Source organism: Monodelphis domestica, chromosome 1 (genome assembly GCF_027887165.1).
Source record: "Monodelphis domestica isolate mMonDom1 chromosome 1, mMonDom1.pri, whole genome shotgun sequence".
Taxonomy (NCBI): domain Eukaryota; kingdom Metazoa; phylum Chordata; class Mammalia; order Didelphimorphia; family Didelphidae; genus Monodelphis; species Monodelphis domestica.
Genome location: NC_077227.1, coordinates 233,563,326 through 233,589,492, shown reverse-complemented (window position 1 = coordinate 233,589,492; position 26,167 = coordinate 233,563,326). Strand labels below are relative to the sequence as shown.

At 35.3% G+C, this 26,167-nt stretch overlaps 1 protein-coding gene across 11 annotated transcripts in view; it reads right to left on the bottom strand.

Annotated features, from left to right (window-relative positions):
* EML5 (EMAP like 5) overlaps positions 1 to 26,167 on the bottom strand; it is a 235,727-nt gene that overhangs the window by 124,653 nt on the left and 84,907 nt on the right. For all 11 annotated transcript variants that reach the window (XR_008914938.1, XR_008914937.1, XR_008914939.1 and 8 more), the window contains 5 exons: positions 24,901 to 25,019; positions 23,583 to 23,769; positions 13,652 to 13,757; positions 7,372 to 7,465; positions 1,506 to 1,606 (listed from right to left, as the gene is read on the bottom strand). Coding sequence is in view for 6 of the 11 variants with exons in the window: in XM_007472659.3 (XP_007472721.2) it covers positions 1,506 to 1,606; positions 7,372 to 7,465; positions 13,652 to 13,757; positions 23,583 to 23,769; positions 24,901 to 25,019 (607 nt within the window). In the remaining 5 variants the exon portion in view is untranslated. The remainder of the gene's footprint in view (positions 1 to 1,505; positions 1,607 to 7,371; positions 7,466 to 13,651; positions 13,758 to 23,582; positions 23,770 to 24,900; positions 25,020 to 26,167) is intronic.

The window sequence follows — 26,167 nt, the reverse complement described above, 5'->3', positions numbered from 1 at the left end:
GCTCATTAGAGTGATTTCTTGGGGTACGAGCCTCCCCAAGATTCCACTACACACACTGCCCAACCCATAAAAGAAAGATAACTGACTAAAGATTCAGACTTAGAAGGGTATTTTTCGATGTGCTCAAAGTGGGAATTTATTTTGCTTGGCTAGATTTTTGTAATATGGCAGGAAGGAGGAAAAATTGAATGCTTGATAATTGAAAAAATGATAACTTAAAAAATTTAAATGTTATGTATTTAGAGTATATACATTTAATACTAATACTGGTTTGTTGCCTATGGTTTCCTTTAACATGATATAATTGACTCAAGAATGTGAATTTTTGTTTTTGTTTTGTCTGAATAGCATGATTGCAACTACTACTTTTAAAAATTCACCTAAAGCAAGGTAAATTCTAGCTTCTTATTTTTATTCTGGGTATGTCTTTGTTTTTAGGTCTGTTTTTCTAAGAAAACAATTACAGGATTTTGTTTTCTTATCTGATCTGTCACTTACTTTTGTTTTACTAGATTGCTGAATAAATCAAATTGAGGTTTCTTAAATAGTTTGGCCAAAGGTTTAAAAATCGTGTTGATTTCCCAAAATTCTGAATTTGATAGCATTTTTATATTTAAGGTTTTTAATTTCTCCTTTAAATTTCTAGATTTTTATTTTGTCTTTTAATTTTATGTTCAACTCAGTGACCCTCTCTTTTCCTATTTTTATTCAATCAATTAATACAGAACATGCATAAAAAGACATAGTAATTGGGAGGGCAATTGACATATAGAGGAATTTAAAGAGACTTTTTAAAGAAGAAGGCACTTAAGTTGAGTCTTGAAGTGAACTAGGGATTTCAAAAGGTGGAGGAGAGTAGAAAAAACATTTCAAGCATGAGAAGACCTCCTCTACAAAGTTATGGAAATGAGAGAGGTAATGTTATGTGCAGAAAAAAAATAAATAGGCGAGGGAGCCATTCGTACGTGTTAAAATTCAATTAGTAGGCACAGAAGTAATTTAGATTGAAATAAAAAGAGGGAAAGGTTTTTCTTTAATGTTTACTGTATTAACAATTTTAATACTTTATGATTGAGTACTAGATTTATTTGATTTTACTCACTGCTCATTCTAGGACTTGCTATTTGTTAAAAAAAAGATAAGATTACTTAAAATATGAGAGCATTTTATACAAAAGTTGCAAATGACAAAAAAAAAAAGAGTACTATGAACTCAGAGCTGCAGTATGGAATTGTTGCATAATCATTAACAGTGTCACTGAATTCCTTACTATATCTATCAGTAAGTCATTAATATATGGCTTAAAGTTATATATAAATATTAATTCCAATAATATTCTATTATATTGTATGGTAATGATTAACTATTAAGTTATACAAATATGTAATGTTTCACATACAGTGAAAAGTTGAAAATACCAGTAAAAGATTTTAAAACCAGTTTTTACAATATAGAAACAATCAACAAATTAATAACCTTTCTAAAGAAAAAAAGTCTTTCTTTACCTGCTCTCCTCCAAAATTTCATGTGTTTAATACCAGCAGTAATCAGTTTGTCAGGCATATATGGGTTCATCTTCACAACAAAAATTTTATCTTTATTTCCTCTGAAACAAACCCAAAATATTTAGTAACTTTTGGGACAAATATCTGCTCTAAGAATTCAATAAACATTAACTAAAATCCAATAAAAACATATAGGTAACGTTCAATAGATTCAATAAAGTATAAATGTTATATGGCATCAAATAAAAACATTGATAATAGCCAGTGTTTATATACTCCTTTAAGATTTGCACAATTCTGGGGGCAGCTGAGTGGCTCAGTGGATTGAGAGCCAGGTCTATAGATGGGAGGTCATAAGTTCAAATCTGTCTTCAGACATTTCCCAGCTGTGTGACCCTGGGCAAGACCCCCAATGCCTAGCCCATATCACTCTTCTGCCGTGGAACTAATAAACGGTATTGATTCCAAGATGGAAGGTAAGGGATTAAAAATAAAAAGATTTGAAAAATTCTTCACATTATCTCATTTTTCTCTTACAGATGAGGAAACCAACTAAGTGTGAAAGAATGTGATGAGGTAATAAATTTAGAAAAAGTGTTATAGGAAATTTTGAGAAAGGAATAATCACATTCAATTGAGCGAGTCAGGAAAGAGTTATTACCTAGACTGGTACTGAAGGAAGAATTTCAACAGGTGACACATAGGAGGATATATGAAAGAAATAGTATCAAGATATCTCTATAAAGGGAATTTGGAGTTAGACAATGAGAGCCAAAAGGTGAAGGAATTTGAATTTTTAGCCACATAACAGAAAGTTTTCCTAAAAGCTTTTTTCCAAGTGTTTTATTAAAAATTTAATATTTAAAATTAAATACAACCCACTAAACTTGTTTTGTAACTATAGTATGTATATACCAAAGATGGCACACACAATGTGTACATGCAGCTGCCCTTCTCCTCTAAACCTAACCCAGATTTTGTTATTAAAAAGGCAGAGGGTCTTGGGTGGAGCTACTTCCTTCCCCTTCTTCACTGAGCCTGATGACACTTTTTCACATTCCCCATCCCTCTGCCCAGAAGCACAGAAGGGATAAGGTGGATGGCAGACAGGCAGCAGAGGAGGGTAACAGAGCACTCAGGCCATTACTCTCCCCCTCTCTACACCAGCTGAGGACATTCCTCACTTAAATCACCCCTCCACCCAGCCCAATGAGAGCACTACCCCCATGTGGGGTAAGGGTGGGGGAACAGTACTCAGTCTCTGGAGTGAGGGCGGGGCCCTGGCACTCCATCTCTAAAAGGTTTGCCATCACTGGTATATAACATAAGTTGTATATAATTGTATATGTAATAAATGTATATTAGGCATTAATAAATAAATTTAGGAACCAAATAAAGCAACATAACTATTTAATATAATTATTTTTAATCCATATATTTAGAATTAAGTAATGGTTTTTAAATCATCGATAATCATTATGGTAACTGTTGGTACTGGAAATGCATATGTAATCTTTGTCTAAAGATCAGTTAATGGATGCAATACTAACTGAAATAATCATATCACTCTGGACATTCTTGATGTAAATGAAAGCATAAAACAAAGGGAAACTGAAGCAAAATTGACTCACAAATTCTCCTCTAATAGGGAGATAAAAGAACTCATGAAAAGTTGGATTTTTCAGGCATCCAAAGGCAACATAATTTCTCGGTTATCTTTGTATTGCAGTGTTTGTGAAAAGTATTTGAAAAAAGATCATTAAAGTAATTGCAGTTTATAGTTCAATATCTGGTTCAGAGGATGAAAAAATAAAGAGAATAAATGAAGAACTCAATAAGACCCTCTAAAATGAGTAATTTTTTTTCAAAACTTAATGACTTTGGAGATCACTTGGATTCCTAGAAAAATTCTAAAATATGATATTGAAGGGATAGTCAGGGAATATTCAGAAAAGCAAGCCATGATCACAAATTACCACATGAATCCATCAAGAATTATTCATGCCAGAGTAACTTTATTTCCTTTTTTTGACAGTTACTATACTAGGATTACTAGATTAGAGGAGTACTATAGATATAATTTTTCTATGTTTTAGAAAAACATTTGACAGTCTTTCTCCGTGGTAACTTAAATGTATTCAGAAGTGGTAGAATTACCAGATCCAAGAGTACTTACTAATTTTTCAATTTTATTGAATTGTTATATTTATTGAATTATATTCAATTGTATTTTCAATATTTTCTATGCCAATTTTAAAATTTTATTAAATATTTTTGAAGTACATTAAACATTTTTGAACATTTATTTAAAAATTTTTGGAGGGGGCAGCTGGATAGCTCAGTGGATTGAGAGCCAAGCCTAGAGACAGGAGGTCCTAGGTTCAAATCTGGCCTCAGACACTTCCCAGCTGTGTGACCCTGGGCAAGTCACTTGACCCCCATTGCCTAGCCCTTACCACTCTTCTGCCTTGGAGCCAATACACAGTATTGACTCCAAGATGGAAGGTAAGGGTTTAAAAAAAATTTTTTTTTGGAGATCAAAATTTTCTCCCTTGCTTTCATCTCCCACCCTCACCCCTTGAGAAGACAAGCAATATAATATTGATTACATATTGAAGTCATGCAAAACACTTCCATATTAGCCATGTTTCAAAAGAAAAATGAAGAGGCTGAAAAAGTTATGCTTCAATTTGTACTCAAGAGTTCATCAGTTTTCTCTCTGGAGGGGTACAGCATTTTTCATTATGGATCCTTTGAAATTGTCTTGGATCACTGTTTTGATCACAATAGTTAAATCTTTCGCTGTTAATAGGCACTGCAATTTACTGTGTATAATGATCTTTTGGTTCTGCTCACTTCACTTCTAGTTCATATAGGTCTTCCCAAGTTTTTTCTGAAATCATTCTTTTCACTAATCTTTTATAGCACTGTAGTATTCCATCCAAATTATTTCCCAATTTATGGGCATCCCCTGAATTTCCAATATTTTGTCACTACAAAAAGAGGATATAAATACATATAAGTCCTTTTCCTTCCCTTTAAAAAAATCTTTTTTTGATATGAACACAGTAGTGGTATTTATGGATCAAAGCGTATGCACAGTTTTTATAAACTTTTGGTTATAGTTCAAAATTGTTCTTTAAAATTACTGGACCAGTTCACAACTCTATAAATTATATATTAATATCTCTATTTCTCCAAATTCCCTCTAGCATTTGTCATTTTCCTCTTCTGTGATATCAGCCAATTTGATAGGGGTAAAATGTATCTCAGAATTGTTTTAATTTAGATTTCTCTAATCCAGTGATTTAGAGCATTTTTTTATATGACTATAGAGATGATTCTGATTTCTTCTTCTGAAAACTATCATTGTGACCATTTATCAGTTGGAGAATATTTTTAATGTTTATAAATTTTGCCAAGTTGTCTACATATTTGAGAAATGAGGGCTTTATCAAAGAAACTTGATATAACTTTCCTTTCCAGTTTTTGTTTTTCTTCTCATTTTGGCTTCATTGCTTTTGTTTAAGCTAACCCTTTTAATTTTATGTTATTGGCATTATCCATTTTACTTCCAGTGATCTTCTTTATCTTTTATTTGGTTATTAACTTCAAGTTGGAAGGAGTATATCAGGGATGTTCCATAGGGAACAATTTGGTTCTGTAATTGAATATTTTTAATTACATAAAGATACACATATTAAATTTTCAGATAACTTGAAAATTATGGAGATTATGGAAGCACTGGATGATAGTCAAAATCCAGAAAGAGCTTGAAAATCTAGGATGTTGATCTTAGAATTCAATATAAGGTGAAATAGGGACAAATATTTTACCTTTGGTTTAAAAAATTACCTTTACAAGAATAAGAGGGGCAGATATGGCTAGACAACAGTTCATCTAAAGAGGCCTTAGGGATATAAGTAATAGTCACAGTATAAGTAAACTGTGAGACAGTAATCAAAATAGGAAATGTCAACAATGTAAGTTGACTGAAAGTATGGAATGATTCATTTTTGCATGTCTGTGGGTACACTCAAAGTCACCTACCCAGAGAAGGTATTTAATCAGTTTATTTAGTTTGTGGGACTATGCAAGACAGCACTATATGCTGACTGGTCAGACTAAAATTTTAGTAAAAACGGGAGAAAGTACAGAGTAGATAACTATGATGATAAAGGTCCTCAAGTTAATATTATATGAGAAAGAGTTGAAAGAACTTTGGATTTATAGTTTCAAGAGGAGATGTTGGTGATCTTTTTTTTTGGGCGGGGGGTTAATTGCTTTCAAGTATTTGAAGTGCTTTTACATGAAAGAGAAAAAGTAGGTATTCTTGCTGATCCCAGATAGCAGGACAAAGAATGATAGGTAGAAGCTGTAAAGAGAAACATTTGGGCTTTCTAACAAATACTATTCAAAAGTGGAAGAAGCTCCCATAGTGCACTCTGTTCCTCCTCACTAGAGATTTTTTTCCCCAACCAAAGGATGATCGATCAACTTGGACATTTAGCAGAAAGGGAATTCTTATTCAATTAAACACAGGTTTAACTGGATTGTTCCTGGGGTTCCTTCCTACTCTAAGGTTCTTGGAATTCTCTTAAAAAAAAAAGGCTTTAATGGCTCCCTTTTGACTCTAAATAAAAGAAAAACTGCTCATAATGCTTGGAAATGATCAAATAAAATATTTTTAAAAAATTAAAAAATTAAAAAAAAAAGAAAAACTGCTCAAACAGTTAAAGACTTCCATAGTCCAGGGGGCAGCTGGGTGGCTCAGTGGATTGAGAGCCAGGCCTAGAGATGGGAGGTCCTAGGTTCAAATATGGCCTCAGACATTTCTCAGCTGTGTGACCCTGGGCAATACAGGGTATTGACTCCAAGACAGAACGTAAGGGTTAAAAAAAAAAAGAAACAAAGAAAGACTTCCATAGTCCTCTCTTAGGTAGAGCTACACAAGGGAAGGTGAGAGATTTGATCAAGGTCCAGAGCTCATAGTCTGATTCCACCTTTGGAAAGCAACATTATATACTAAGAAATAGAATAGATTTGGAGTCAAAGGATCTTGGTTTAAATACTAGTTCTACCTACTACCCTTGTAACCTTAGAAAAGTTACTTAACCTCTCTAGGACTTAGTCTCCTATAAAATGGAAGTGCTTGATTAGATAACTTCTAAAGTCTCTTCCACCCCTAAATGTACAATCCTATTAGCCTACCTCTCTAATTTTATTTTACATTATTTCTTTCATGCAATCTATGTTCTAATCAAACCTATTCTCTACCCCAATGATCTTTCTCATAAGCCATTTTTCACAAGTCATTCCTCTATGCTTCGGATGCACTCCCTTCTCAAATCTACTATTATGAATTCTTATCTTCAAGGTCAGTTCAGGCATCACTTCCTCTATGAAGCCTTCCTTCAATTCTGTTATATTTTTTTCCTAAGATTACATACCTTTGCAAAGGTTATATTCCATCTTCCTCTCCAAGAAAATATATACTCCTTAGGTCAGGGTTGGTTTCCTTTATGTCTTTATAGGCTCAGCTACCTAGCTCAATGGCTTAGATACAAATTCTTATTAAATGTGTGTTAAAATGAACAGAGGGGTTGCAATCTGCATTGGGGTGGACAGTACCCATACCAATCAAGTGATAAATCCTTGAAAGACAGAATATGGAAAAAGTTGAAAGTCAAGAGAGAAAATGGAACAAATATACAAAAGGATTTTGAAATGGACACTAATATGGTGTAGTTATAGTAAGAAAATTCTATTGGGATCTTTAGGAAACTCTAATTAAATATATTTTTAAGTCTAAAGCTATTTCACTTTTTCATTGATGTTGACAGTGATTTTAGTGTCTTTTCCCTACCTCGTAATTGAGAGTTTCTCTCCTTTTTTCCAGTCCCATAACACAATAGTATGACTATCATCTATTCCAACAGAAGCCAAACGTTTGCCATCAGCTGTAAAAATGAAGCACAGAAAAAAGAAGGCATATATTAATTGCTTAACATTCGATAAATTTATTTAGTGAAATTTCCAGTATCACACACACACACACACACACACACACACACACACACACACACACACACACACACACAGCAACAGGAACCAGAGCTTAAGACAGGGCTAGTGGGAAAGTTGAATATTTTTATTCCACAAAACTTTATCACATCTGATTAAACCCTTTAATATAGACCTCAACAACCCTTAATAATCCATCACTTTGGAATATGAGAGTTCAGAAGTTTGAGGTAGGAAAAAAGATAAAAAATGAAAGAGTGAAGAGGAAGAAAGAAGTAAACAAAGAATAAAAAGAAAAGGTGGAATATGTATACTCCAAGATAATATTCAGTTTCTAGAGAAAAAGAACTAAAGTTGTCAAAAGGAGTACTACCTTCACAAATATCTCTCCCTTCACAAATATCTACTATCTAAAGCACTTTCAGGAATTTTGTACAGTTAACCAAGGAAAAGACAGAGTCCATATACATGGTGGGGTCTACTGCTTTGACTGCATTAAAAATCCATAATTTTAGCTACCACCACAAGTTCCAAGTGACAACCTAGTTACTTAAAAAATGATCCAATCATCTAAATACAATAGTTGTGAACAGAAAGTACTCAGATGACCTGATATTGTGCCTCCCCACCCCAATTCCATGAACAATCTATCTGGTCTCTAATATCACTCCTCATACTACTCTATTTAATATCATGGTTTTTCCATATATTTTACTTATGACAAAGTCTTCAAATAGGGATAGCACAATACATTGTTACTAAGTGAAGGGAAATAAAAATGTTGACATGTTAGTTGTGATTTTCTTGCTATAACCCTTTCTATTTAATATCTTTCCTGTCCCCTTATTCCCATAAGTTTCACTGTAGAAATAGAATATGTAGTTTTCAAAAATTCCAAGATTTTTGTCAGTCACAGAATATCAAAATTGAACAGAATTTCAATGGCCATCTAATTTATTTCATGTCTCATAAGAGAATATGCAACAACTGGATACTCTCTATGTGAAGACCTACAATGAGAAAGGTCTCATTATATCCAGAGGCAAGCCATTCAATTTTTGGATTGTTTTAATTGTTAGAAAGGTTTTCCCTGACATAAAACTTACGTCTGCCTCTTTACAACTTCTATCTGTTGCCTGTTTCTGTCCTTTTCACTAAAAAAAAAAGTAGCTTAATCTCTTTTCCATATGATAGGCTTTCAAATATCTAAGAGAGCTATTTTGTCCATGAGGCTTTTCAGAATAAACCCATTTCCCTTAAAAGATTGGTATACATCATGAACTCAAAGTCCTTGCCATTGTGGCTGTCTAGTTTCTTTGAATTTTCTTCAACTTGTCCAAATATTTCCTAAATGGTGGCAGCCAGAACTGCACATAAAAATCCAGATGCAGTCTGATAAATGCAATGCACATTAGAACAAAAGGTATCTGTTCTTTATTCCTAGTAGCTAGATAGGCCTCTCAAGACAGTGTCACAATAGGGTTGTGTTTTTTTTTGGGGGGGGTTCCCTAAATAGGTCTTCTTCAACTATTACTTGTTAAGTTCTTTTCTGAACTTTACATTTATGAAACCTTACATGTATCTTATCTCTATTAAAATTTTATCTTTAATAGATTCAGCTAAATATTCTAGCCTTTCAAAAAAGTTTTTTTTCGCATCTTCACTCTATAATCAATTCCATTTGTTACCTATCCTGCAAAGCTTTGTTTTATGTTCAAATGAGGGAACAATGCCTCTATTCAATGATCTAAGGCAATAATAGAATGCTAAAAGTCATTAAGGCAACCACAGAATGATTGACTCTCCTGGAGACCTGATGCCAAGTATACACTGAATCACTGATGACTACTCAAAGTATAGCAATTTAACAAATTTCTTTTCTTTATAACTGTACTATCATCTAGCCCACATATCTCTATATTTTCAATAAGAATATGTACTAGTGGGAGATCAGGAACTAAAGTTTGAAAGGTCTAAGAGAGAGCGGGGACAGATAAAAAGAAGCACTAGTTCCTCTCTTAGGTAGAACTACTACACAAGGGAAGATGAGAGATTTATTTGATCAAGGCCCAAAGCTGAAAGGTAAGGAGGAAATCCCCTTCAGTTTCTAGTTTCTTCCCTTGATAGATATTATCCTGATCCCCTTAGTACATCAGATGAATAAGATGTTCAATTTCTTCTGGGTTAATAAGATCTATTTGTTCTTTTTAGTATTTAGGAAAAGTAGGTTTAAGATAGAGGGAAAATTAGGAAATCTCTAATTACTATTTTAACCTAAATTTCCCTCAGGGGTTGAGGGCTCAGGTCTGGGGACCTGAGTCTCTGGTAAGATTGTGGAGTCAGGCTGTTGGATTTTCCTCATATAGAAGGATGTACAGTTATTGAAGAGGTCAATTGAAAATCTTCTTGGGTGGATAGTCTCTATCTTCCCCAAAGGGAAAAGTCTCTATCCACTACTGAGGAAGGATGGCTAATCTGATTTTCTTCAGATAGATGAGGGATCACAAGCGGTGGAGCTCAGCAAAATGTTCCTCTCTCTTCAAGTTCAAAAGAGAGAATAATCTTCTCTCACACTCCTTATCTCCTTTTCTTGGCTAGAGGTTCTAGCCCCATCCCCCATTGACATCAGAATTCCATTCTCTTCCTGCATGATATTTTCCTACAAAACAAGTCCTTGCAATGCAGTCTGTAACTCTCTCATCCACAATTAGCATGAGGGGGCAGCTGAGTGGCTCAGCAGATTGAGAGCCAGGCCTAGAGATGGGAGGTCCTAGGTTCAAATTTGGCCTTTTTTTCCTAGCTCTGTGATCCTGGGCAAGCCACTTAATCCCCATTGCCTATTCCTTACCACTCTTCTACCTTGGAACCAATATATAGTATTGAGTCTAAGATGGAAGATAAGGATTAAAAAAAAAAGAATAGCATCAGGTACTTCATCAAATACCGTGCTAAAATCCAGATATACTATATCTATAGTTTATAGACAAATATAATAGAATATCTATATTTCTCCAAAATGGTGGCAGGCAGAACTATACATAATAATCCAGATGAAGTCTGACTAATGCAGAGGTATTAGAATAAAATTTGAGATTAGTCAGAGCTCAAAAAGGACACAAGGCTATTTTGACATGATCTGTTCTCACAGAAGTCATACTTATAATGTGATTGCTTCCATTTCAACATATTCACAATCTATTTTAAAAATAATATATTCTAGAATTATGCTAGCAATAGAAATCAAGCTTACTAACCTAGAGTTTTTTTTTTAAATTACAACATAAACCCTCCTCCACCTTTTCTCTTCTTTATAATGTTTCAAAGATTACTGACAAGGGCTCACCAATTATACATTTCAGTTAGATACAGTTCATCCAGGTCAGGTAACTTTAATGAATAAAAGACAGCTAGATGCACTCTTAATATTTCTTCATTTGCATTGGTTATCAACTCTCTTTTAGCCATTTAGCTCGTTTTTTCTAATCCAGAAGAAATTCTCTTTGGCAGTGAAGATAGGAAATGCATAATTCTTTATAAAAATATGAATTTAAGAGGAAAAACTTCACTACATGATGAATTAAACTGATATGAAATTATATTCTACAACTAAAATCTGATTTTTAACATGATTAGTTAAGACAGGAAGTCCTGTCATTTGATGTTCCTGCACAAGATAACAGAACTCAACTTCTTGTAATCCTAAACAAAGAAAGTTCAAATTTTGTGTGATGGAAGTAAAACTTTAATTTGGATATATCACTGAATTTTGAGTAGAAAGGGACTTCAGAGGTCATTTAGTCCAACTCATACCTAAACAAGAATTTCCTATACAATAATTATACAAGAGTTTTATTCTACATAATAACCTTTCAAATAGTTGAAAACATATTATGTTTTGGCCTAAGTCTTATGTTCTCCAGGGTAAACATCCCTACTCCCTTTAACTTAAAATACTATATAAATGCCAGCTATTATTATTGTCATTGTTGTTATTAGCCAAAGCACATATCCTTCAGCAGGCTATTGAAGACATTCTTCCAAATTGATATTTAATTATTTTTGACTATACTGAGTTGTTTTCCTAACTGTTCATTTATTTAGCCCATATCTCTCCATTTTTTTCATTAAGAATAGCATACCACTTTGTCATATGTTTAGCTAAAATCTAGGTAAATTTTATTTGTAGTATTTTCCTAACCTATCTAACTGTCAATAGAGGAAATAATATTGGAATGGCAATACTTTGTTTTAAATGAAATTATCATGGCTATCTTTAATCATCATTTCATTTTTAGATATACACTAATCATCCCTTTAATAATATTTAGGATAATATTAGAAATGGAAGTGAAACTCACTGGTATTTGGTCTATAGATTACAATCTTTCCCTTTTTTTGAAAAATGGGAAAATATTTACCATCCTTTCATCCTATAGTTATTCTCCTGTTATCCACAATCTTTCAAAAATCACTGACAGTGATTCAGCTGTCTTACCTGTCAATTCTTTCAGTGTAATGTCTTAAAGATCTTTCTATATAATTCATTTGAACTTGGTCACTTGAATTCATGAGGGCAGCGAGCTGCTCCTTTGCTATCTCCTTACACTTTGATGCAGATCAACTTCTTGTTACCTACTTTTGTTGTTTCCTTTCAAGTCCTATGAATTCTCCTTGGCAGAGAAAATAAAAACAAAAGTTGACAAGTTTTGCTTTCCTTCTATTTTTGGTTATCAACGTTCCATAAGCTCCAAAGAGGAGACCTAGCCCTTCCCTGGTCCTTTTCTCGCATTCATCCAAGATTTTTAAAATTCCTCTTTGTCATCCTTAGCTTTCCTAGCCAGTTTAAATTCTTTCTGAATGTAACTACTGTAAACCTTAAAATTTCTTAGACTTATGAATGTTGGAAATTTCCCCACTGGGAAATCTCATACTGGAAAAAATTTCCTACTGATAGTAAGAACCCCCTTGGCATGGGAGGATCCTTCTCCTTCCTACTTGGGACTGCTTTAGGACAGAAACCTTTTGCTGAACAATGGAAAGGGCTTTGACCTATGCTTAAGCATAGAACAGGAAGTTCTTTGAGTCATGATTGATTTTAGAATTAATACAATAGAGATACTTGGAATGACAGAACCAGGTCTTGGAAAATACAATCTCCACCCTACTCAGAGTAAAAGGATTTAGGAAGGGCTGCAGCAAAGGATCAAGATTTAATTATTTGAGAATATCACCTTCAACAGACATGTGCAAAGCCACAGACCTCTGGGCGGTTCTGGGTTAAGCTAGAGCCACCATTGGCACAGGGAAGACATGGGCAGTGTTTGGTAGATGTGAGAACTGAGGGGAGGGAACTGAGATGGTTTCCTTGAAGGTATAGAGGGGTCTGAGGACTGAGGTGGTGGGAGAGGTTTTGCTCTGAGAGGTTGTGCTCTGAGAAGCTTTCTCTGAAGGAGGCTGGAGGTGGAGGCCCCTGAGACTGTTTCTCCATTTTGGTCACGTGAGTGATAGGGACTGATCTCTTTTCTTTGCCTCAGCTATCTAAAGGCTTGGGCCTTTTGGCCCAGCCTAAACAGAGGGGGTATTTAAGCCCTCTCTCCCCTTTTCTCTTTCTCTCTCTCTCTCTCTCTATCTCTAATACCTTTCTTCCTCCTGTTTGTAATTAAAAACTCCATAAAAGGTTGACTGCTGACTTGAGTTTTCATTTAGGAATTACATAGCTGAATTCCTTGGCGACCTTAAATTAATATATATCAGTCTTTTAAAGTGATTTCCTTGTCACACTACTCTTGACACAAAATTTCATAAGGTCATGCCACAACTTTATATTCATTCTCTGTTACCTGCCTTTGGGGCCATTCTGTACCTATTTTTAAAAGGTCTGTCAAATGATGAGTTCTCTATGTATCTTAATCTGTCTCTCCAAGACTTGTACTCTTTGTGTCTTCAAAATTTCATTCCTGAAGCTTTTCATCTTTGTCTAGGCTTGATTTCTGTGTAGAATTTTAGTTCATAGGATTCAATCTGTAGTCCTTCTCTGAACCCCTTGAAATCTGATCTCCCAAGGGAAAAACAAATTGTCAAATTTTAAAAATAATTTTCATTAAAATAGAAATTAATCTTACCTGAAAAATCAACAGCACAAACACCATATTGATGATAGCCCTTTAATATTGACAATGGTTTAATGGTCTCTGTATCCCATATGTGTATTGCAGGATCTCTACCTACCTAAAATAAAAAAGATCATAAAAGTAACTATAGTATTTAATTCTATGATTTTAAGATATGCTTAAAATAATTCTGAAAACAATATATTTCACAGAATTTGTTCTTGACTCTTCACTAAAGCTCTTAGAAATGAGACTTGGGGAAATCAGCTTTTCCCCCCATATACATACTCTGAATGTGAAGAGAAAGTCCTAGAGCAGTGATGGCAAATCTATGGCATGCATTGCAAAAGATGGCATGAAGAATGCTCTCTGTGGGTACAAGTTAGTTACTAGAAAGGCAGAGGGACTCAAGCAGAGCTGCTCCCCTCCCCCTCCCCACTGTGCCTAATGATGGTTTTTCACCCCCTTCACCCCTCACCATCCCCCTGCCCAAAAGCCCAAAAGAACACACAGGGGGTAAGGTGGGAGGCTCACAGGCAATACTGCTGGAGGGGAGCAGAGGCCTGGGACCATTCCCCTCCATCTCTCTACACTTGCTGAGGACATTTCTTTACTTCACCTACCCTTCCACCTAGTAGCCTAATGGGAGCACTTTCTCCCTCCCCTGTGTGAGGTGGGGGTGAGGCATGTCATGGGGGAGGGGCATGGCACATGGTCTATGGGGCCAGGTGGGCACAGCACTTGGTCTGGATGGGTGAGGTGGGGGCAGGGCCCAGCACTCCATCTCTAAAAGGTTCACCATCACTGGACTAGGGTATTGCATTTCTATTTTTCACTTATAAGAAAGAAAAGTTTTTCCTTGAAGGGAATTGGAAAAAGAGCTTTAAGAAACAAAGAAAAAGTTCTTTAGGGGATCTTCTAGAAAGAATTAGGAAGACTGATGATCTCACTTCTTGCAAGTATGAAGAATAAGGAGACTTTTTAAGGGATGTACATAGAATATGAAATATTTATGTTTCTGCTATTGCCAAGTGACTTACATATAACTGAAGTACAGAGTGGTCTCCCTCCTAGAAGAAAAGATAAATGAACTCAAGGAATTCCTCTCCACTCTACTGGTTATAGGAAAGAATGAAATATTCCTTTTTTAAAAAAGAGAAACAAAACATAATATTGGGTTCAATGTAAAAATAAAGAAGAAAAAAGATACAAAGAGACAGAACTCTGTTAGGTGATTAGAGGACAGATGAATGACAATGAGAAAGAAGGGAAGAAGGACCATTCAATATGAAACTAAGGATGACATAAAGGGAAAAAAAAAACTCTGGACAAGAAAACTGGAAGACTACATATCACTGGCTTCTAAGAATTCACAGGCAGAAATTATGCTTCCGGAAGGTATCAAAGAGCAGTGATAAATATAATGAAGAATTGAGAAGGGAACTAGAGTCCTCAGGTACACTGATATTATTTTTAACACTGCTGCAGAACAAAGGTATCGCCTTCATAAAAGAAAAGTACATATGAGAAGCAAGCAAGTGGCTAATGGTGTATATAAAATTTTTGAGAATAAGATTTGGATTTACAGTGATGAAGACTTTTAAGCATGTACAACAGAGTCCCTGTGCCCACAGTGGATACGTTCCAAAACTTACTGCAGATGGCTAAAACAACGGATATAAGCAAATACCCCCTGAACCCATACAGATGTACTCATGCTCAATCTCTCTCTCTCAGTGCTGTTCAACTGCTATTGTACCATTTGGTACTGTATCATCTGGGTCTGAGTCTGACTCTTGGTCACTGATTTCTGTACTATGTCTTTCATTAGCTTTTTGTTCAGTGACCTGTTGTAATTCTGTGTCAGGTGTTGTTAACCCAGGTTTTGTGTCTTGGTCTGACCCTATTTCAGTGATTTCTGTATTTCCCAATTCTTTTTCTATCTGTTGACCAGTAATATGCTCTAATTTTGAGTTCTGTGGTGACAAATTTGATTCTTGTGGATTTACTGCTTCCTGCAGATCTGCAATTATGTTACTGGAGTGCATAGGTTCTACCATATCTTTGGGATCAGGTTCATGTGTATCTATTCCCTCTTGTGAATCTTTTGACATAGAAACCATTCCCTTTATGGTGGTATCTTCTGAGAATGACTTCAATACAGATCCACTTACCCCTATATCAGTGAGAGGTTTGTGCTTTTGTTCTCCCACTTCTGTCCCAAGATATGGTTCTGGAGTTTCTTGTATCTCTACCTCATATTGCAAACTAGCTATTGAGTTGTTTGCATGCACAGGCTTCCCATTATCATCTTTACTTTCTTGCCCCAGGGTATGTAATACACTTGTATCACTTTGGACCAAACAGCTTGCTCAGAGGAAAGGTTTGTGTTTGTATTAATTTCAGTTTGAGAATTGCTTGGATGAGGATTCACTATCAGACTCTTCTGTTCCCACTCTCTTACATTGTTTTGCAATCTCTGGTTCAGGGAATAGACGGTCATTGGAAGTTTGATATTGATCTGTGCTAAACCCATCCCCAGGACTGGTATCTTTGAGCATTATAGGATTTCGTGGGTAAAAGTCTTTGGCTTTTGGATTTAAGTTAGTTCTCCCCCTCATTTTCCTTTCTTTCCCCTCTTAGATGTGTAATTTTTTCAGCTCCAAAGTCTCTTGCAACAATGTCTCATTTAGCTATCTTGTCAGAATGGTCTGCATACTTAAGTTGCTGTTTGAAAGATTTGCTAACCCCGTTTGATTTTTCACTGCCTAGATCCATTCTGCAGGCTAAAAAATTTTCCAAAAAGGATTTAATCTCTTCCTTGTTTTTCTCCATGCAGTTTTGCATACCCATGTATTGTGAACCATAACTGTCATATTTCATGTCTGCTATTATCTGTGCAATTTCATTTTCCACCTCAATAATAGCCTTTTGTTTTATACTTAATTTGCTTCCCTTGGCATCTTGCGCAACTATCTGTTTCTCCGCCACTAAAATTTTAAAATTTTCATTTTCCTTTCTACCATCTCCCTTTGTGCACTTTATGCTTATGCCCTCATGTTTCCTCCCTGGGGTACCCTCCAAATTCGTCTCTGTTTTACTAGATAATTCTAGAGCCTGGCATCATGCGGTATAATGCTTATTTCTCTCTACAACTTCTGAATAATGGGGTTTTGCCCCAGAAGCTATCGCTGCTTCCAGAGATTTCAGGTCTGGGGTCTCCAGTTCTCTAAGTTTGCAGTGAGAGCAACACTGCTTGCTATTAGAGTCCTGTCTCCCATAGTTTTTGTTATTATATACTTTTCCCTGATAATATGCATTTTGATCTTTCCCATCTTTCTTATTATGGCCCTGTTCAGAGATGTTTCATCGGACAGTTTCTTACTATGTGTCCTTGACGAGAACACAAAAAACAAGTCCTGGTATCTCTTTGCACCCTCTGTTGACTTTGGGGTATCTGTCTATACTGTGGTTTGTCTGTTAAATGTCTTAATTGTAGCCAGGTTTTTAACCTCCTCTAATTCTTTCTGCCTTAATATTTCAGAAGTCTCTTGGAGCTTTTTCTTTACAGCATTCTTTTCCTTTTCTTGATCTACTTTGTTATCATGAAGATAGGTGGCAGTGTCTCTAAGTTCATTAAGTGAGATGGTATTAAACTTAGGGCAATAGTTCCTGAAGAACACCCTCAAGTGCTTATCGCAGCCCTTGAGAAATTGTCTCCTCACGTGTACTTCTGCTTCTTTTGAATCAGGGCTAAAACCTAACAGTCCCTCAGTTTTTTCAATAAGGCGATCAATAAATGTACTTGGATGTTCATTTTTCTTCTTGGGATAATCTGTCAAATTTTCCCCGTGTATTTGGTCTTTCTGACAATTGCTTCATTCCCTGCAATAGATCCTCACAGCATTTTCTTAGATAAGCCATAGATCTTTGATTAGAAAAATCCAGATCCTCAAAAACTTCTGGCCAGCTTGTGAGTGAATAATCTTTTCTAGTTTGCTCAATAAAATGTTTATGTTCCTGGGGTGTAAAAAGTTCAGATAAAAGAATTTCTACATCCTCAAAATCTGGTTCATGGAGGCGAAATGCTCTTTTCAGTTCTTTAATTGTGACATGAGGCTCTAATAAAAATTTAGGCATTCGTTTACATAAAGACTCTAAGTCATGGGTGGTAAATGACTTATGAGCCTTTGCATGTAAAATGCCAGTGTTATCAGTGACCTTAGCTATATCACGCAAAGGCATAATCTTTTGAGCCTTTGATGCATTTGCAAGATTGTTAGCAGATGCATTAATTGGTGCCTGTATGTTATTGGCAAGGTCATTTCCCCCTACTACACCGAATGGTGTCCCAGTATTAGTATTATTAACTATATTGTCCTTATTAGTCTGTCTCATCATGTCTCCAGTCTCCTTGTCGGTTCCCTTACCAATGCTTTGTTTTCTCTGCATGTAATCCTGGTACATCTCAGTTATAAGAGGGATCTGACCAAACAATGTCTCTAGACTATTATCAATGACTAGAGCATGCACAATTTTCTTTGGGAAGATCAGATTAGCAGCAGCTTTGATATTTTTTAAGATGTTAGTCACTACCAAGAACACAACATAGACTTGGGGTATGATTTGCCAGAGGTAATTTACATCTAGATAATTCATTGACAACTGTGTCCATCCCATAGTCATATTGGTTAATGTCTCCAGAACATTGTCTATCATCCCTGACACTGTATTATAAATGATACAGTTGCCCCAATAAATGGTAATTATTCCTAGCACAGTTGACCATAGTATTAGTTGTAACATGTTCCCCATTAGATCTTTCTAGGCTCTAACTGTCAGGAGTTAACAGAAAATGGTTGTAGTACCCACAAGCTTTGCTTCTAGCTAGATAGTACAGTTTCCCTTTTACAATAGACTCTCAGTTTTGTAACTGACCAGAGTAGCAGTTGGTAACTGACTAGTTCTCTTCCCCACAGAGTCAGTGACAAAGGCTGCTCCCTTAGGAGTTGTAATTGACAACAACTTCACAACTGACAGTTGATGGCAGTTGGTGACAGTCACTAAAGCTTTTTTTTTTTAAATAAATGGGGACCTTTTAAATCTGGGGTGCCAACTGTTTTAAAAAAATAAAAAAGAAAAAGGGAAGGGATATACCCCAACGAGGAAGGCTTGGGCCTTTGGTATGGAGGGGGGAAAAGAGAGTAGAATCCCCTTCCACAATGCGGGGTACACGGGGAGACAGCAGATGTAGTGGGTTGGCTCAGAGAGAGGAGAGGGGGTTTAAAGATTTTTCCCCTTCTGCCTTCTCTCCTTAGCTAACGCTGCTCTCCCCAATTCACTCTTGTCCCTCTTGTCCCCCGTCCACTACTCGAGACCCAAAGGTCTCCCCTTAATCCGTTCACTCACACTCAGCTTAGGGAACAGATAACTTTTAATGTTAACTCAATCAAGTAATACAAAAGGAATTAACGGGCAGGGAAGAATGGGAAAAGTAAAATGGGAAATGGGATCCCTGTCTCTATGTAAACCCTTTTCCTCCCTCCTTGAGTTTGAAGGGAACTCAGGCCTTGGCAGCCTGAGCCCCCCTGAGAGAAAGTCAGGTGGACTCACCCCTGGGCAACAGGAGCTGAGGTAAAGTCTGCTCAGGTTTCTCTTCAGAAAGTCCCTTCAATTGGGAAGTGTTGGGGGGAAGGATTTCCAGTCACCAGCAGGAAAAATGGATAACCCCCAGGAGAAAGTCTTTATCCACCTTCTCTCTTCGACCTCTCAAGACAGAAAGACCCTCACTGCTCTCTAGCCAGAGTCTTCTCTCCTCATGATTCCACTCCGGGGGCCCCTCCCCCATCGAGGTGATCAATTTCATATACTCTTCAGTCTGTCACTTTTTCTTTAGTGCGAGCCTCTATCACAGTGCTCCACAACCTCCCACTCATCTATCCTCAACTTCTCTCCCCACTCCCAGGCAAAAAAATGAAATTGAAGGTGGGAAAAAGTAAAAGTGAAAGCAGAAGAGACCTCTACCAGGGGTAGACTGCTGCCTTGTAAAATCACTGGTGGCACTTTGCAGAAGGTGGCACTTAGTGATTGATCTGAACCGCAAATATTGAAACCAGAGATAAAGGGGCCTTGCTGTATTTGCCCTATATTTCCTTCAGGAGCACATATATTAAAATTGCAACTACAGACAAAAGGTCAGCAGGATCCTTGCACAATGATAATCAAGTCATGAAACATGGCACATTTTCTAGTATTGGAGAATACTAATTTTTAGTATTGGAGTCATTATTACAATTATGCATTGATGATGAAATTATGAATTGATCCAACCATTCTGGAAAATCATTTTGGGAAAGGGATGGAGTTAAGATGGATGAATGATAGGTAGTAGTGCATGTCAGCTTTTCACCATATTTCCTTTACAAATGTCTAGAAAATGGTCTAGACTGAATTCTATTCAGAAAAGTCAGGAAAAAGTCATGAGTCATTTTCTGGGCAAGAGAGGCTTAGGCATATAGAAAGGCTCTGGAACAGTGGAAACAAAGTCTCAGGGATACACATGACTGAGAACATTCCAGCATCCAAGGAATGAAAAGAAGGCCAAGAGGCCCCCAGGCTAAAAGGAAACATTGGAGCAGGAAGAGATCCCAGAGGAAGCCTCAAAAAGTACAGGTTACATGAACAGGTGCCATCTGGAAGGCTCTATTTTTCACTATCCAGTTCGAGGTCTTATATTGAGAGCATAGAGGAACTGTAGCAAGGATAGGTCCTAGCTATATACTGAGTAACAAACAAGTACTAAAAAAAACTGTAGTTGTATAGCTCTGGTCCCAGGAACTGAGAAGGGCCTCAGTTCTAGCCTCTAAGTTCAGTATAGGAGGATGTAGTAGAATTACAAGGGCAGAAATCTTGGATCAAAGGGGAGTCACTCAAACTGTAGAACCTTCCAGCAGTCTAATAGTGGCTAAGGCAAGCAATTGTCTATTGAAACTTCAACTAAAAAACAAACCATTAGACCCAAACCTGGGTCAGGAACTTCCAGGGCTCAGACCAGAAGGGCTATAAAAACAACTCTGAATCACTTTGAAAGTCCTGAAAGTTTACATTTACCTAGACTAAGCTATGAAAGTAACAGAAGGATGTAAAAGCACAGAAGTCTAGATCAAATACCATCTCCTATAAACACACAAAGCCCAGCATTAAGTACATAGGCAAGAAGTAGGCTGAAGATCTAGGCAATCTAAAATGAATACCACCATAAAGAACTAATATTGAGAGGTAGAAGCTTAAGACACAAACCGAGAAAGAGAATGATTAAAAAAATATCTCTAAACAAAACCTCAAGGAAAAAATTCACATTACCCATAAGTTCAATAAGAATCCTAGAAAGTAGAAATGCAAAATAAAAATATATGATTGATCACAGAATTAGATTGGGTATATGATTGGGGATTTTGACTTTAAATGATCATTCTACTGCAAATAATAATAACATAGAAATAGGTTTTGAACAATCATACATGTAAAACAGAGTGGAATTGCCCATCAGCTATGGGAGAGGGGAAAAAGAGAAGAAAAAAACATGAATCGTAACTATGGAAAAATATTCTAAATTAATTTAAAAAAAAAAGAATCCTGGGAGAATTAAAGCAGGAGTTTTTTTTTTTTTAAGATAGCTAAAATGATTTTTAAAACCACATGAGTATGGTAGGGGAAAAATGGGGGAAAGATGCAACAATTAAAGAAGACATGAAAGATATTTAGAATGCCTGAAAAAAGCACAAAAACTTATTGTAGAAAATAACTTCTTAAAAATTAAAACTATAAAAACAAAAGCCGATGACTTCATGAGACATCAAGAATCTTTTAAGAACTCAAAAGACTGAACCCCCACCCCCAAGAAAACAGAAAATAACTCACAGGAAAAATGACTGATCTAGAAAACCAATCATAAAGAGATAATTTTAGTATTTCTGAAATTACCTGAAAGCCATGAATGAAAAATGTCTAGACATAAAACTTCAAAAATAATAAAAGAAATACAAAATTATGCTAAGAAAGTGACCCAAACTCCACATCCATTACCTTATTTGATAACTTGCTGCTAGGAATACTTTCCCAAAGAGTTCAAGGATAAAGAAAGAAAAGTCTTAAGCACACCAAGATATTGATAATAACATTTCATGTTATATGAAAAACTTGAAACAAAGCAGATTGGTATAAGGTAAATGAATGCAGTGGAATATTACTGAGTGAAAAATAAACAATAAATAAAATTAACATAGAGAAGCATCATATAAATTGAAGTAAGCAAAAATAATGATTGAAAGAGAATGGTAACAATAAAACAACAAAATTGAATACTATTAAATTAAAATGACCAAGACTAGCTGCAAAGAGATGGAAGAATGTATGTATGTCTTTTATTTGTGGATTTGGGAGACTATGGTTGTGGAAGATTGCACAAAATATAAGACAGTCAATGTGCTGGTATATTTTAATGAACCAGGGGCAAATCTGATTTTATAAGTTTCCCTGGAATTTGGTGAGATGAGACTCATGATTAAAATATAAACCCAAAAGATATACTTTATTAAAAAAAGAATGGGACAGACCTAAGTGATTATGTATGTGATGGAATACTATTGTGATATAAGGAATGATAAACTGGATGATTTCTATAAGAACTAGAAAGATCTACATGAATTGATGTGGAGTAAAATAAGCAAAACCAGGAGAAACATTATAAATATTATAAATAATAACTGAAACATTGTGGGACGACCAAATGTAATAGACTTTGCTACTAATAGTAATGCATTGATCCAGGACAATTCTGAGAGACTTATGAGAAAGAATGCTATCCACAACTATAAAAACAACTATTGGAGTAGAAATGCAGAAGAAATCAAATGATTTATTACTTGTTTATATGGGTATATGATTTGGCGTTTTGGTTTTAAACAAAAAAGAATAATATGGATATAGGTTTTAAGTGCTAATACATGTATAAAACTCAGTGGAATTGCTTGTCAACTCTGGGAGAGGAGGGGCAGGAAGAGGGGAGAGAGACAACACAAATCATGTAACCATTGGGGAAAAATTTTTTTAAAAACTGGCTAAATGGAGGGAAATCATTTTTTTAAAATTTTATTTAATTTGATGATTTAGAATATTTTTTCATGGTTACAAGACTCATGTTCTTTACCTCCCTTTCCCCTAGCCCCTTCCCATATCTGATGCACAATTCCACTAGGTTTAACATGTGTCAATGATCAAGACCCATTTCCATATTATTAATATTTGCACTAGGGTGATCATTTAGAATCTACATCCCTTATTCCCTCCCCTGAGTGGAGTACTTGGGCCATTCCCCTCCCCCTCTCTACTTGTGCTCTCCCTGCTGTTCTAACCAGCAGCCCAACTGAAGCATTTATTCCAGCCCTGAGTAGAATATCCAGACCACCCCACTCCCTTTCTCCTTCCCATGTCTGATATAAGGTGGCAAGATGGGGGGGGTATGGCATACAGTTTGGGTAGACAGGCACAGCATGCATTGGGAAGTTGGGGCACAGCATGAACTCTCTAAAAGGTTCACCATCACTGGTCTAGATTAATAGATATTCAGATCTCTTTTTCCTTCCTGTGAGGGAAAATATTCTTTAGTTTGCTATTTTAAAGGTAAATGTTCCTAATCAAACTGAAACCTATAGTTTTATATTTAAATAGAATGTCAAAATGGCTTCTAGAAATCATAACAGACTATATGGAATTGTTACTCTGTTCTGAAATCCATTATATTTTTAAAATGTTATTCTTAAAAGTCCTCTTAATTCTTCATATTGATATTCCTAATTACAATATATAAAAGAAGTCTAAAAAATAAATGAATTAACATATTTCTCTCACTCATATACAAAAACTCCTAAAATGCCTAACCTACCTGGCCTGTTGCCACATAATCTTTTAAAGGATGAATTGCCAGACACAGAATATCATCATCATGACCCAGATAAAATCGTTGTGTATTCTGTTGTCGATTATAAATTACACCCACAGCTGCAACATGGTACACAATTTCACCAATCTGAGTGTAAAACAGATTACTCCGACAATCATAACCTCTGTAACTAATACAGAAAAAATAAATAATATTAAATTAAGCTTTTACTTTAAATAATCTACATAGGACATGCATGCTATTGCATGCTATTACATTAAATAAGCTTAAAATGATCATTACAATTCAAGGAAGATATGGCTATGTCAAGCATAATCATCAATGACGCAAGAGAACTAAAAAGTACTAAAATGTGAGAACATGACTTTCTTCAGCAAAAAAGAACCCAATTCATACAGAATATTCTATATAACACACTAAGGCATATATGGCAAACTAACACTGAGATTTGTCCAAAAAAATAAACTTCAAACCATGGCAAAAGACCACTTTTAGGTATTTTATAGATGGTTTTTTGTGTGTCAAGTAAGGCTTGGACTAAATGATTTCTTGGTATCCTTTAACCTCTATGATCCTCTTTCTGCCCCACTTCTAGATTCTTGTCAGAACACAGCATAAGTGAACTAGATTTGGATGTTTTTCTGACAGAAGGATCTCTAGCACTTGTGTCTTTTTCAAAGGCATGGACAGGAACTAAAATCCCAGAAACAAATACAGTCAATTATTAAAGAGAGTAAAGGTTTTCCTTGATAGTAGATAATATAAAATCTCTAAATAAAATTGAAAAAGTGATTTCTTTGTATAACAGATTTTTTGCCTCAATGTCTTTCTAAAGAAAGGTTGAAAATATATGATACATATTAATGCTTAAGAATTATGAGATAGTAATAAGAAGAAAGACCATACATTTCAAGTACACTAGGCTAACCATGATAATCATGATCTGCCTAGGTTTCAAACACAGTCTCAGACTTTGATGCCTCTCTGTATGGTAAAATTGCTTATCGTCCTCAATTCAACCATGTCAGAGGTTCAATTTGGTAGTAAAATAACTTTCAAGTTATGAGAACTACCTTAAAGGCTAAAATGAAAACCTCCCAACTACATTCATTTTTCTGGTTCTTGATGGGTCTGCTGCCATAGAATTAATTCAATAAATCATGAAGTGACCCAAATCATGTATGCTTATGGCACTATCTCATTTCTTATAATTGATTTTTTTCTCCTGCCTATATAGTTTCTCATTTATAGAAACCATTACATTTGTTACAGATATGAAAAAGTCTAGATATTCTCTTACCCATGTACAAAATGTAACCGTATACTCTGTCCTGGGGCTCGCACTCTTCTTTTAGACGTAGCATTCTTGTGTTTTTCTCTGCACTGCTCTTTAAGTTGAGGTAGATCTTCTTTGTAAACCTTTAAAAATTAATATATAAAAATACATATACACATGTGTATATATTAAAACAAAAATCTATTTATATTATGTAGTAAGAGAAATACCAATCCAAGCCATGTGTGTAATGTTCACCATCACTAAAAAGATATCTATGACACTGTATCAATTTTATATCTCTTCCATTGGTCAAAAAGCTATTTCATTATATTAAAATTTTAAAAAGTTTCCTTATATTAGTATGATTGATACAATAATAATTATAGTTGTTATTTGTAGAGTGATTTGAGGTTTATAAAGTCTTGTTACATACACTACCCTTAATTCTCACAACAATTCTGTAAGACTGGCACTAAATTTTCTTTATTATCCCCATTTTACAAATGAAGGAACAAAACTAAATGAGGTTAAGAAAAGCAGGAACTGAATCATATTTTTATTTAGTCCATGTTCAACTTTCATTCCATTATACCATGCCGATTAAAGTTATATTCTAGTTTATGTATATGTGTGTATATACATACACACACTAATGTGTATGTATGTATGTGTTTATTATATAAGAATACTTCAATGGATCAATGATCTCAATGATTTGAGTATTCCATGTTGCCCTAGTGGTAGAAATTACAATCCATTCACAACACCTTCACCTTGAGTAATTCTTGTCTGTGTCTTTGAATCTTATCTTCAAGAGAAAGTCTACATATAGGATGGGAGTTTCCCCCAAAGTCTTTTAATACTCTTTGAGTAGCATTACACCATGCATGCTGACCATCGGCTATTTTTCTTGATATGTGATTGGTTCACTTGCTTTTCCTTTCATAAACCTCTTGAAAGTCTTTTATACCATGGATAATTAACCTGTATTTTTGTCTTGTCACGGACTACTTTGGAAGTCTGTAAAAGTTTATATACTCTTTCTCAGGCTGTTTTCTAACTACATTCATTATTGAAGGAAATGATACATTTCAGTTAGAAGTTAGTAGAAATAGGTACTTTTTCCCCAAAAATTGAAGTTCCCAGACCATCTGTTAATCCCTTGTTTAAGGACCTTTGTTTTATACTATTTCTTGTATTCAAGTTATTGCTGGTAATATGTTGCTGCTTATTTAGATCTACCACAAATCTTTCAATTGTCCTTCTGATGACCATAAAATGATTTTTT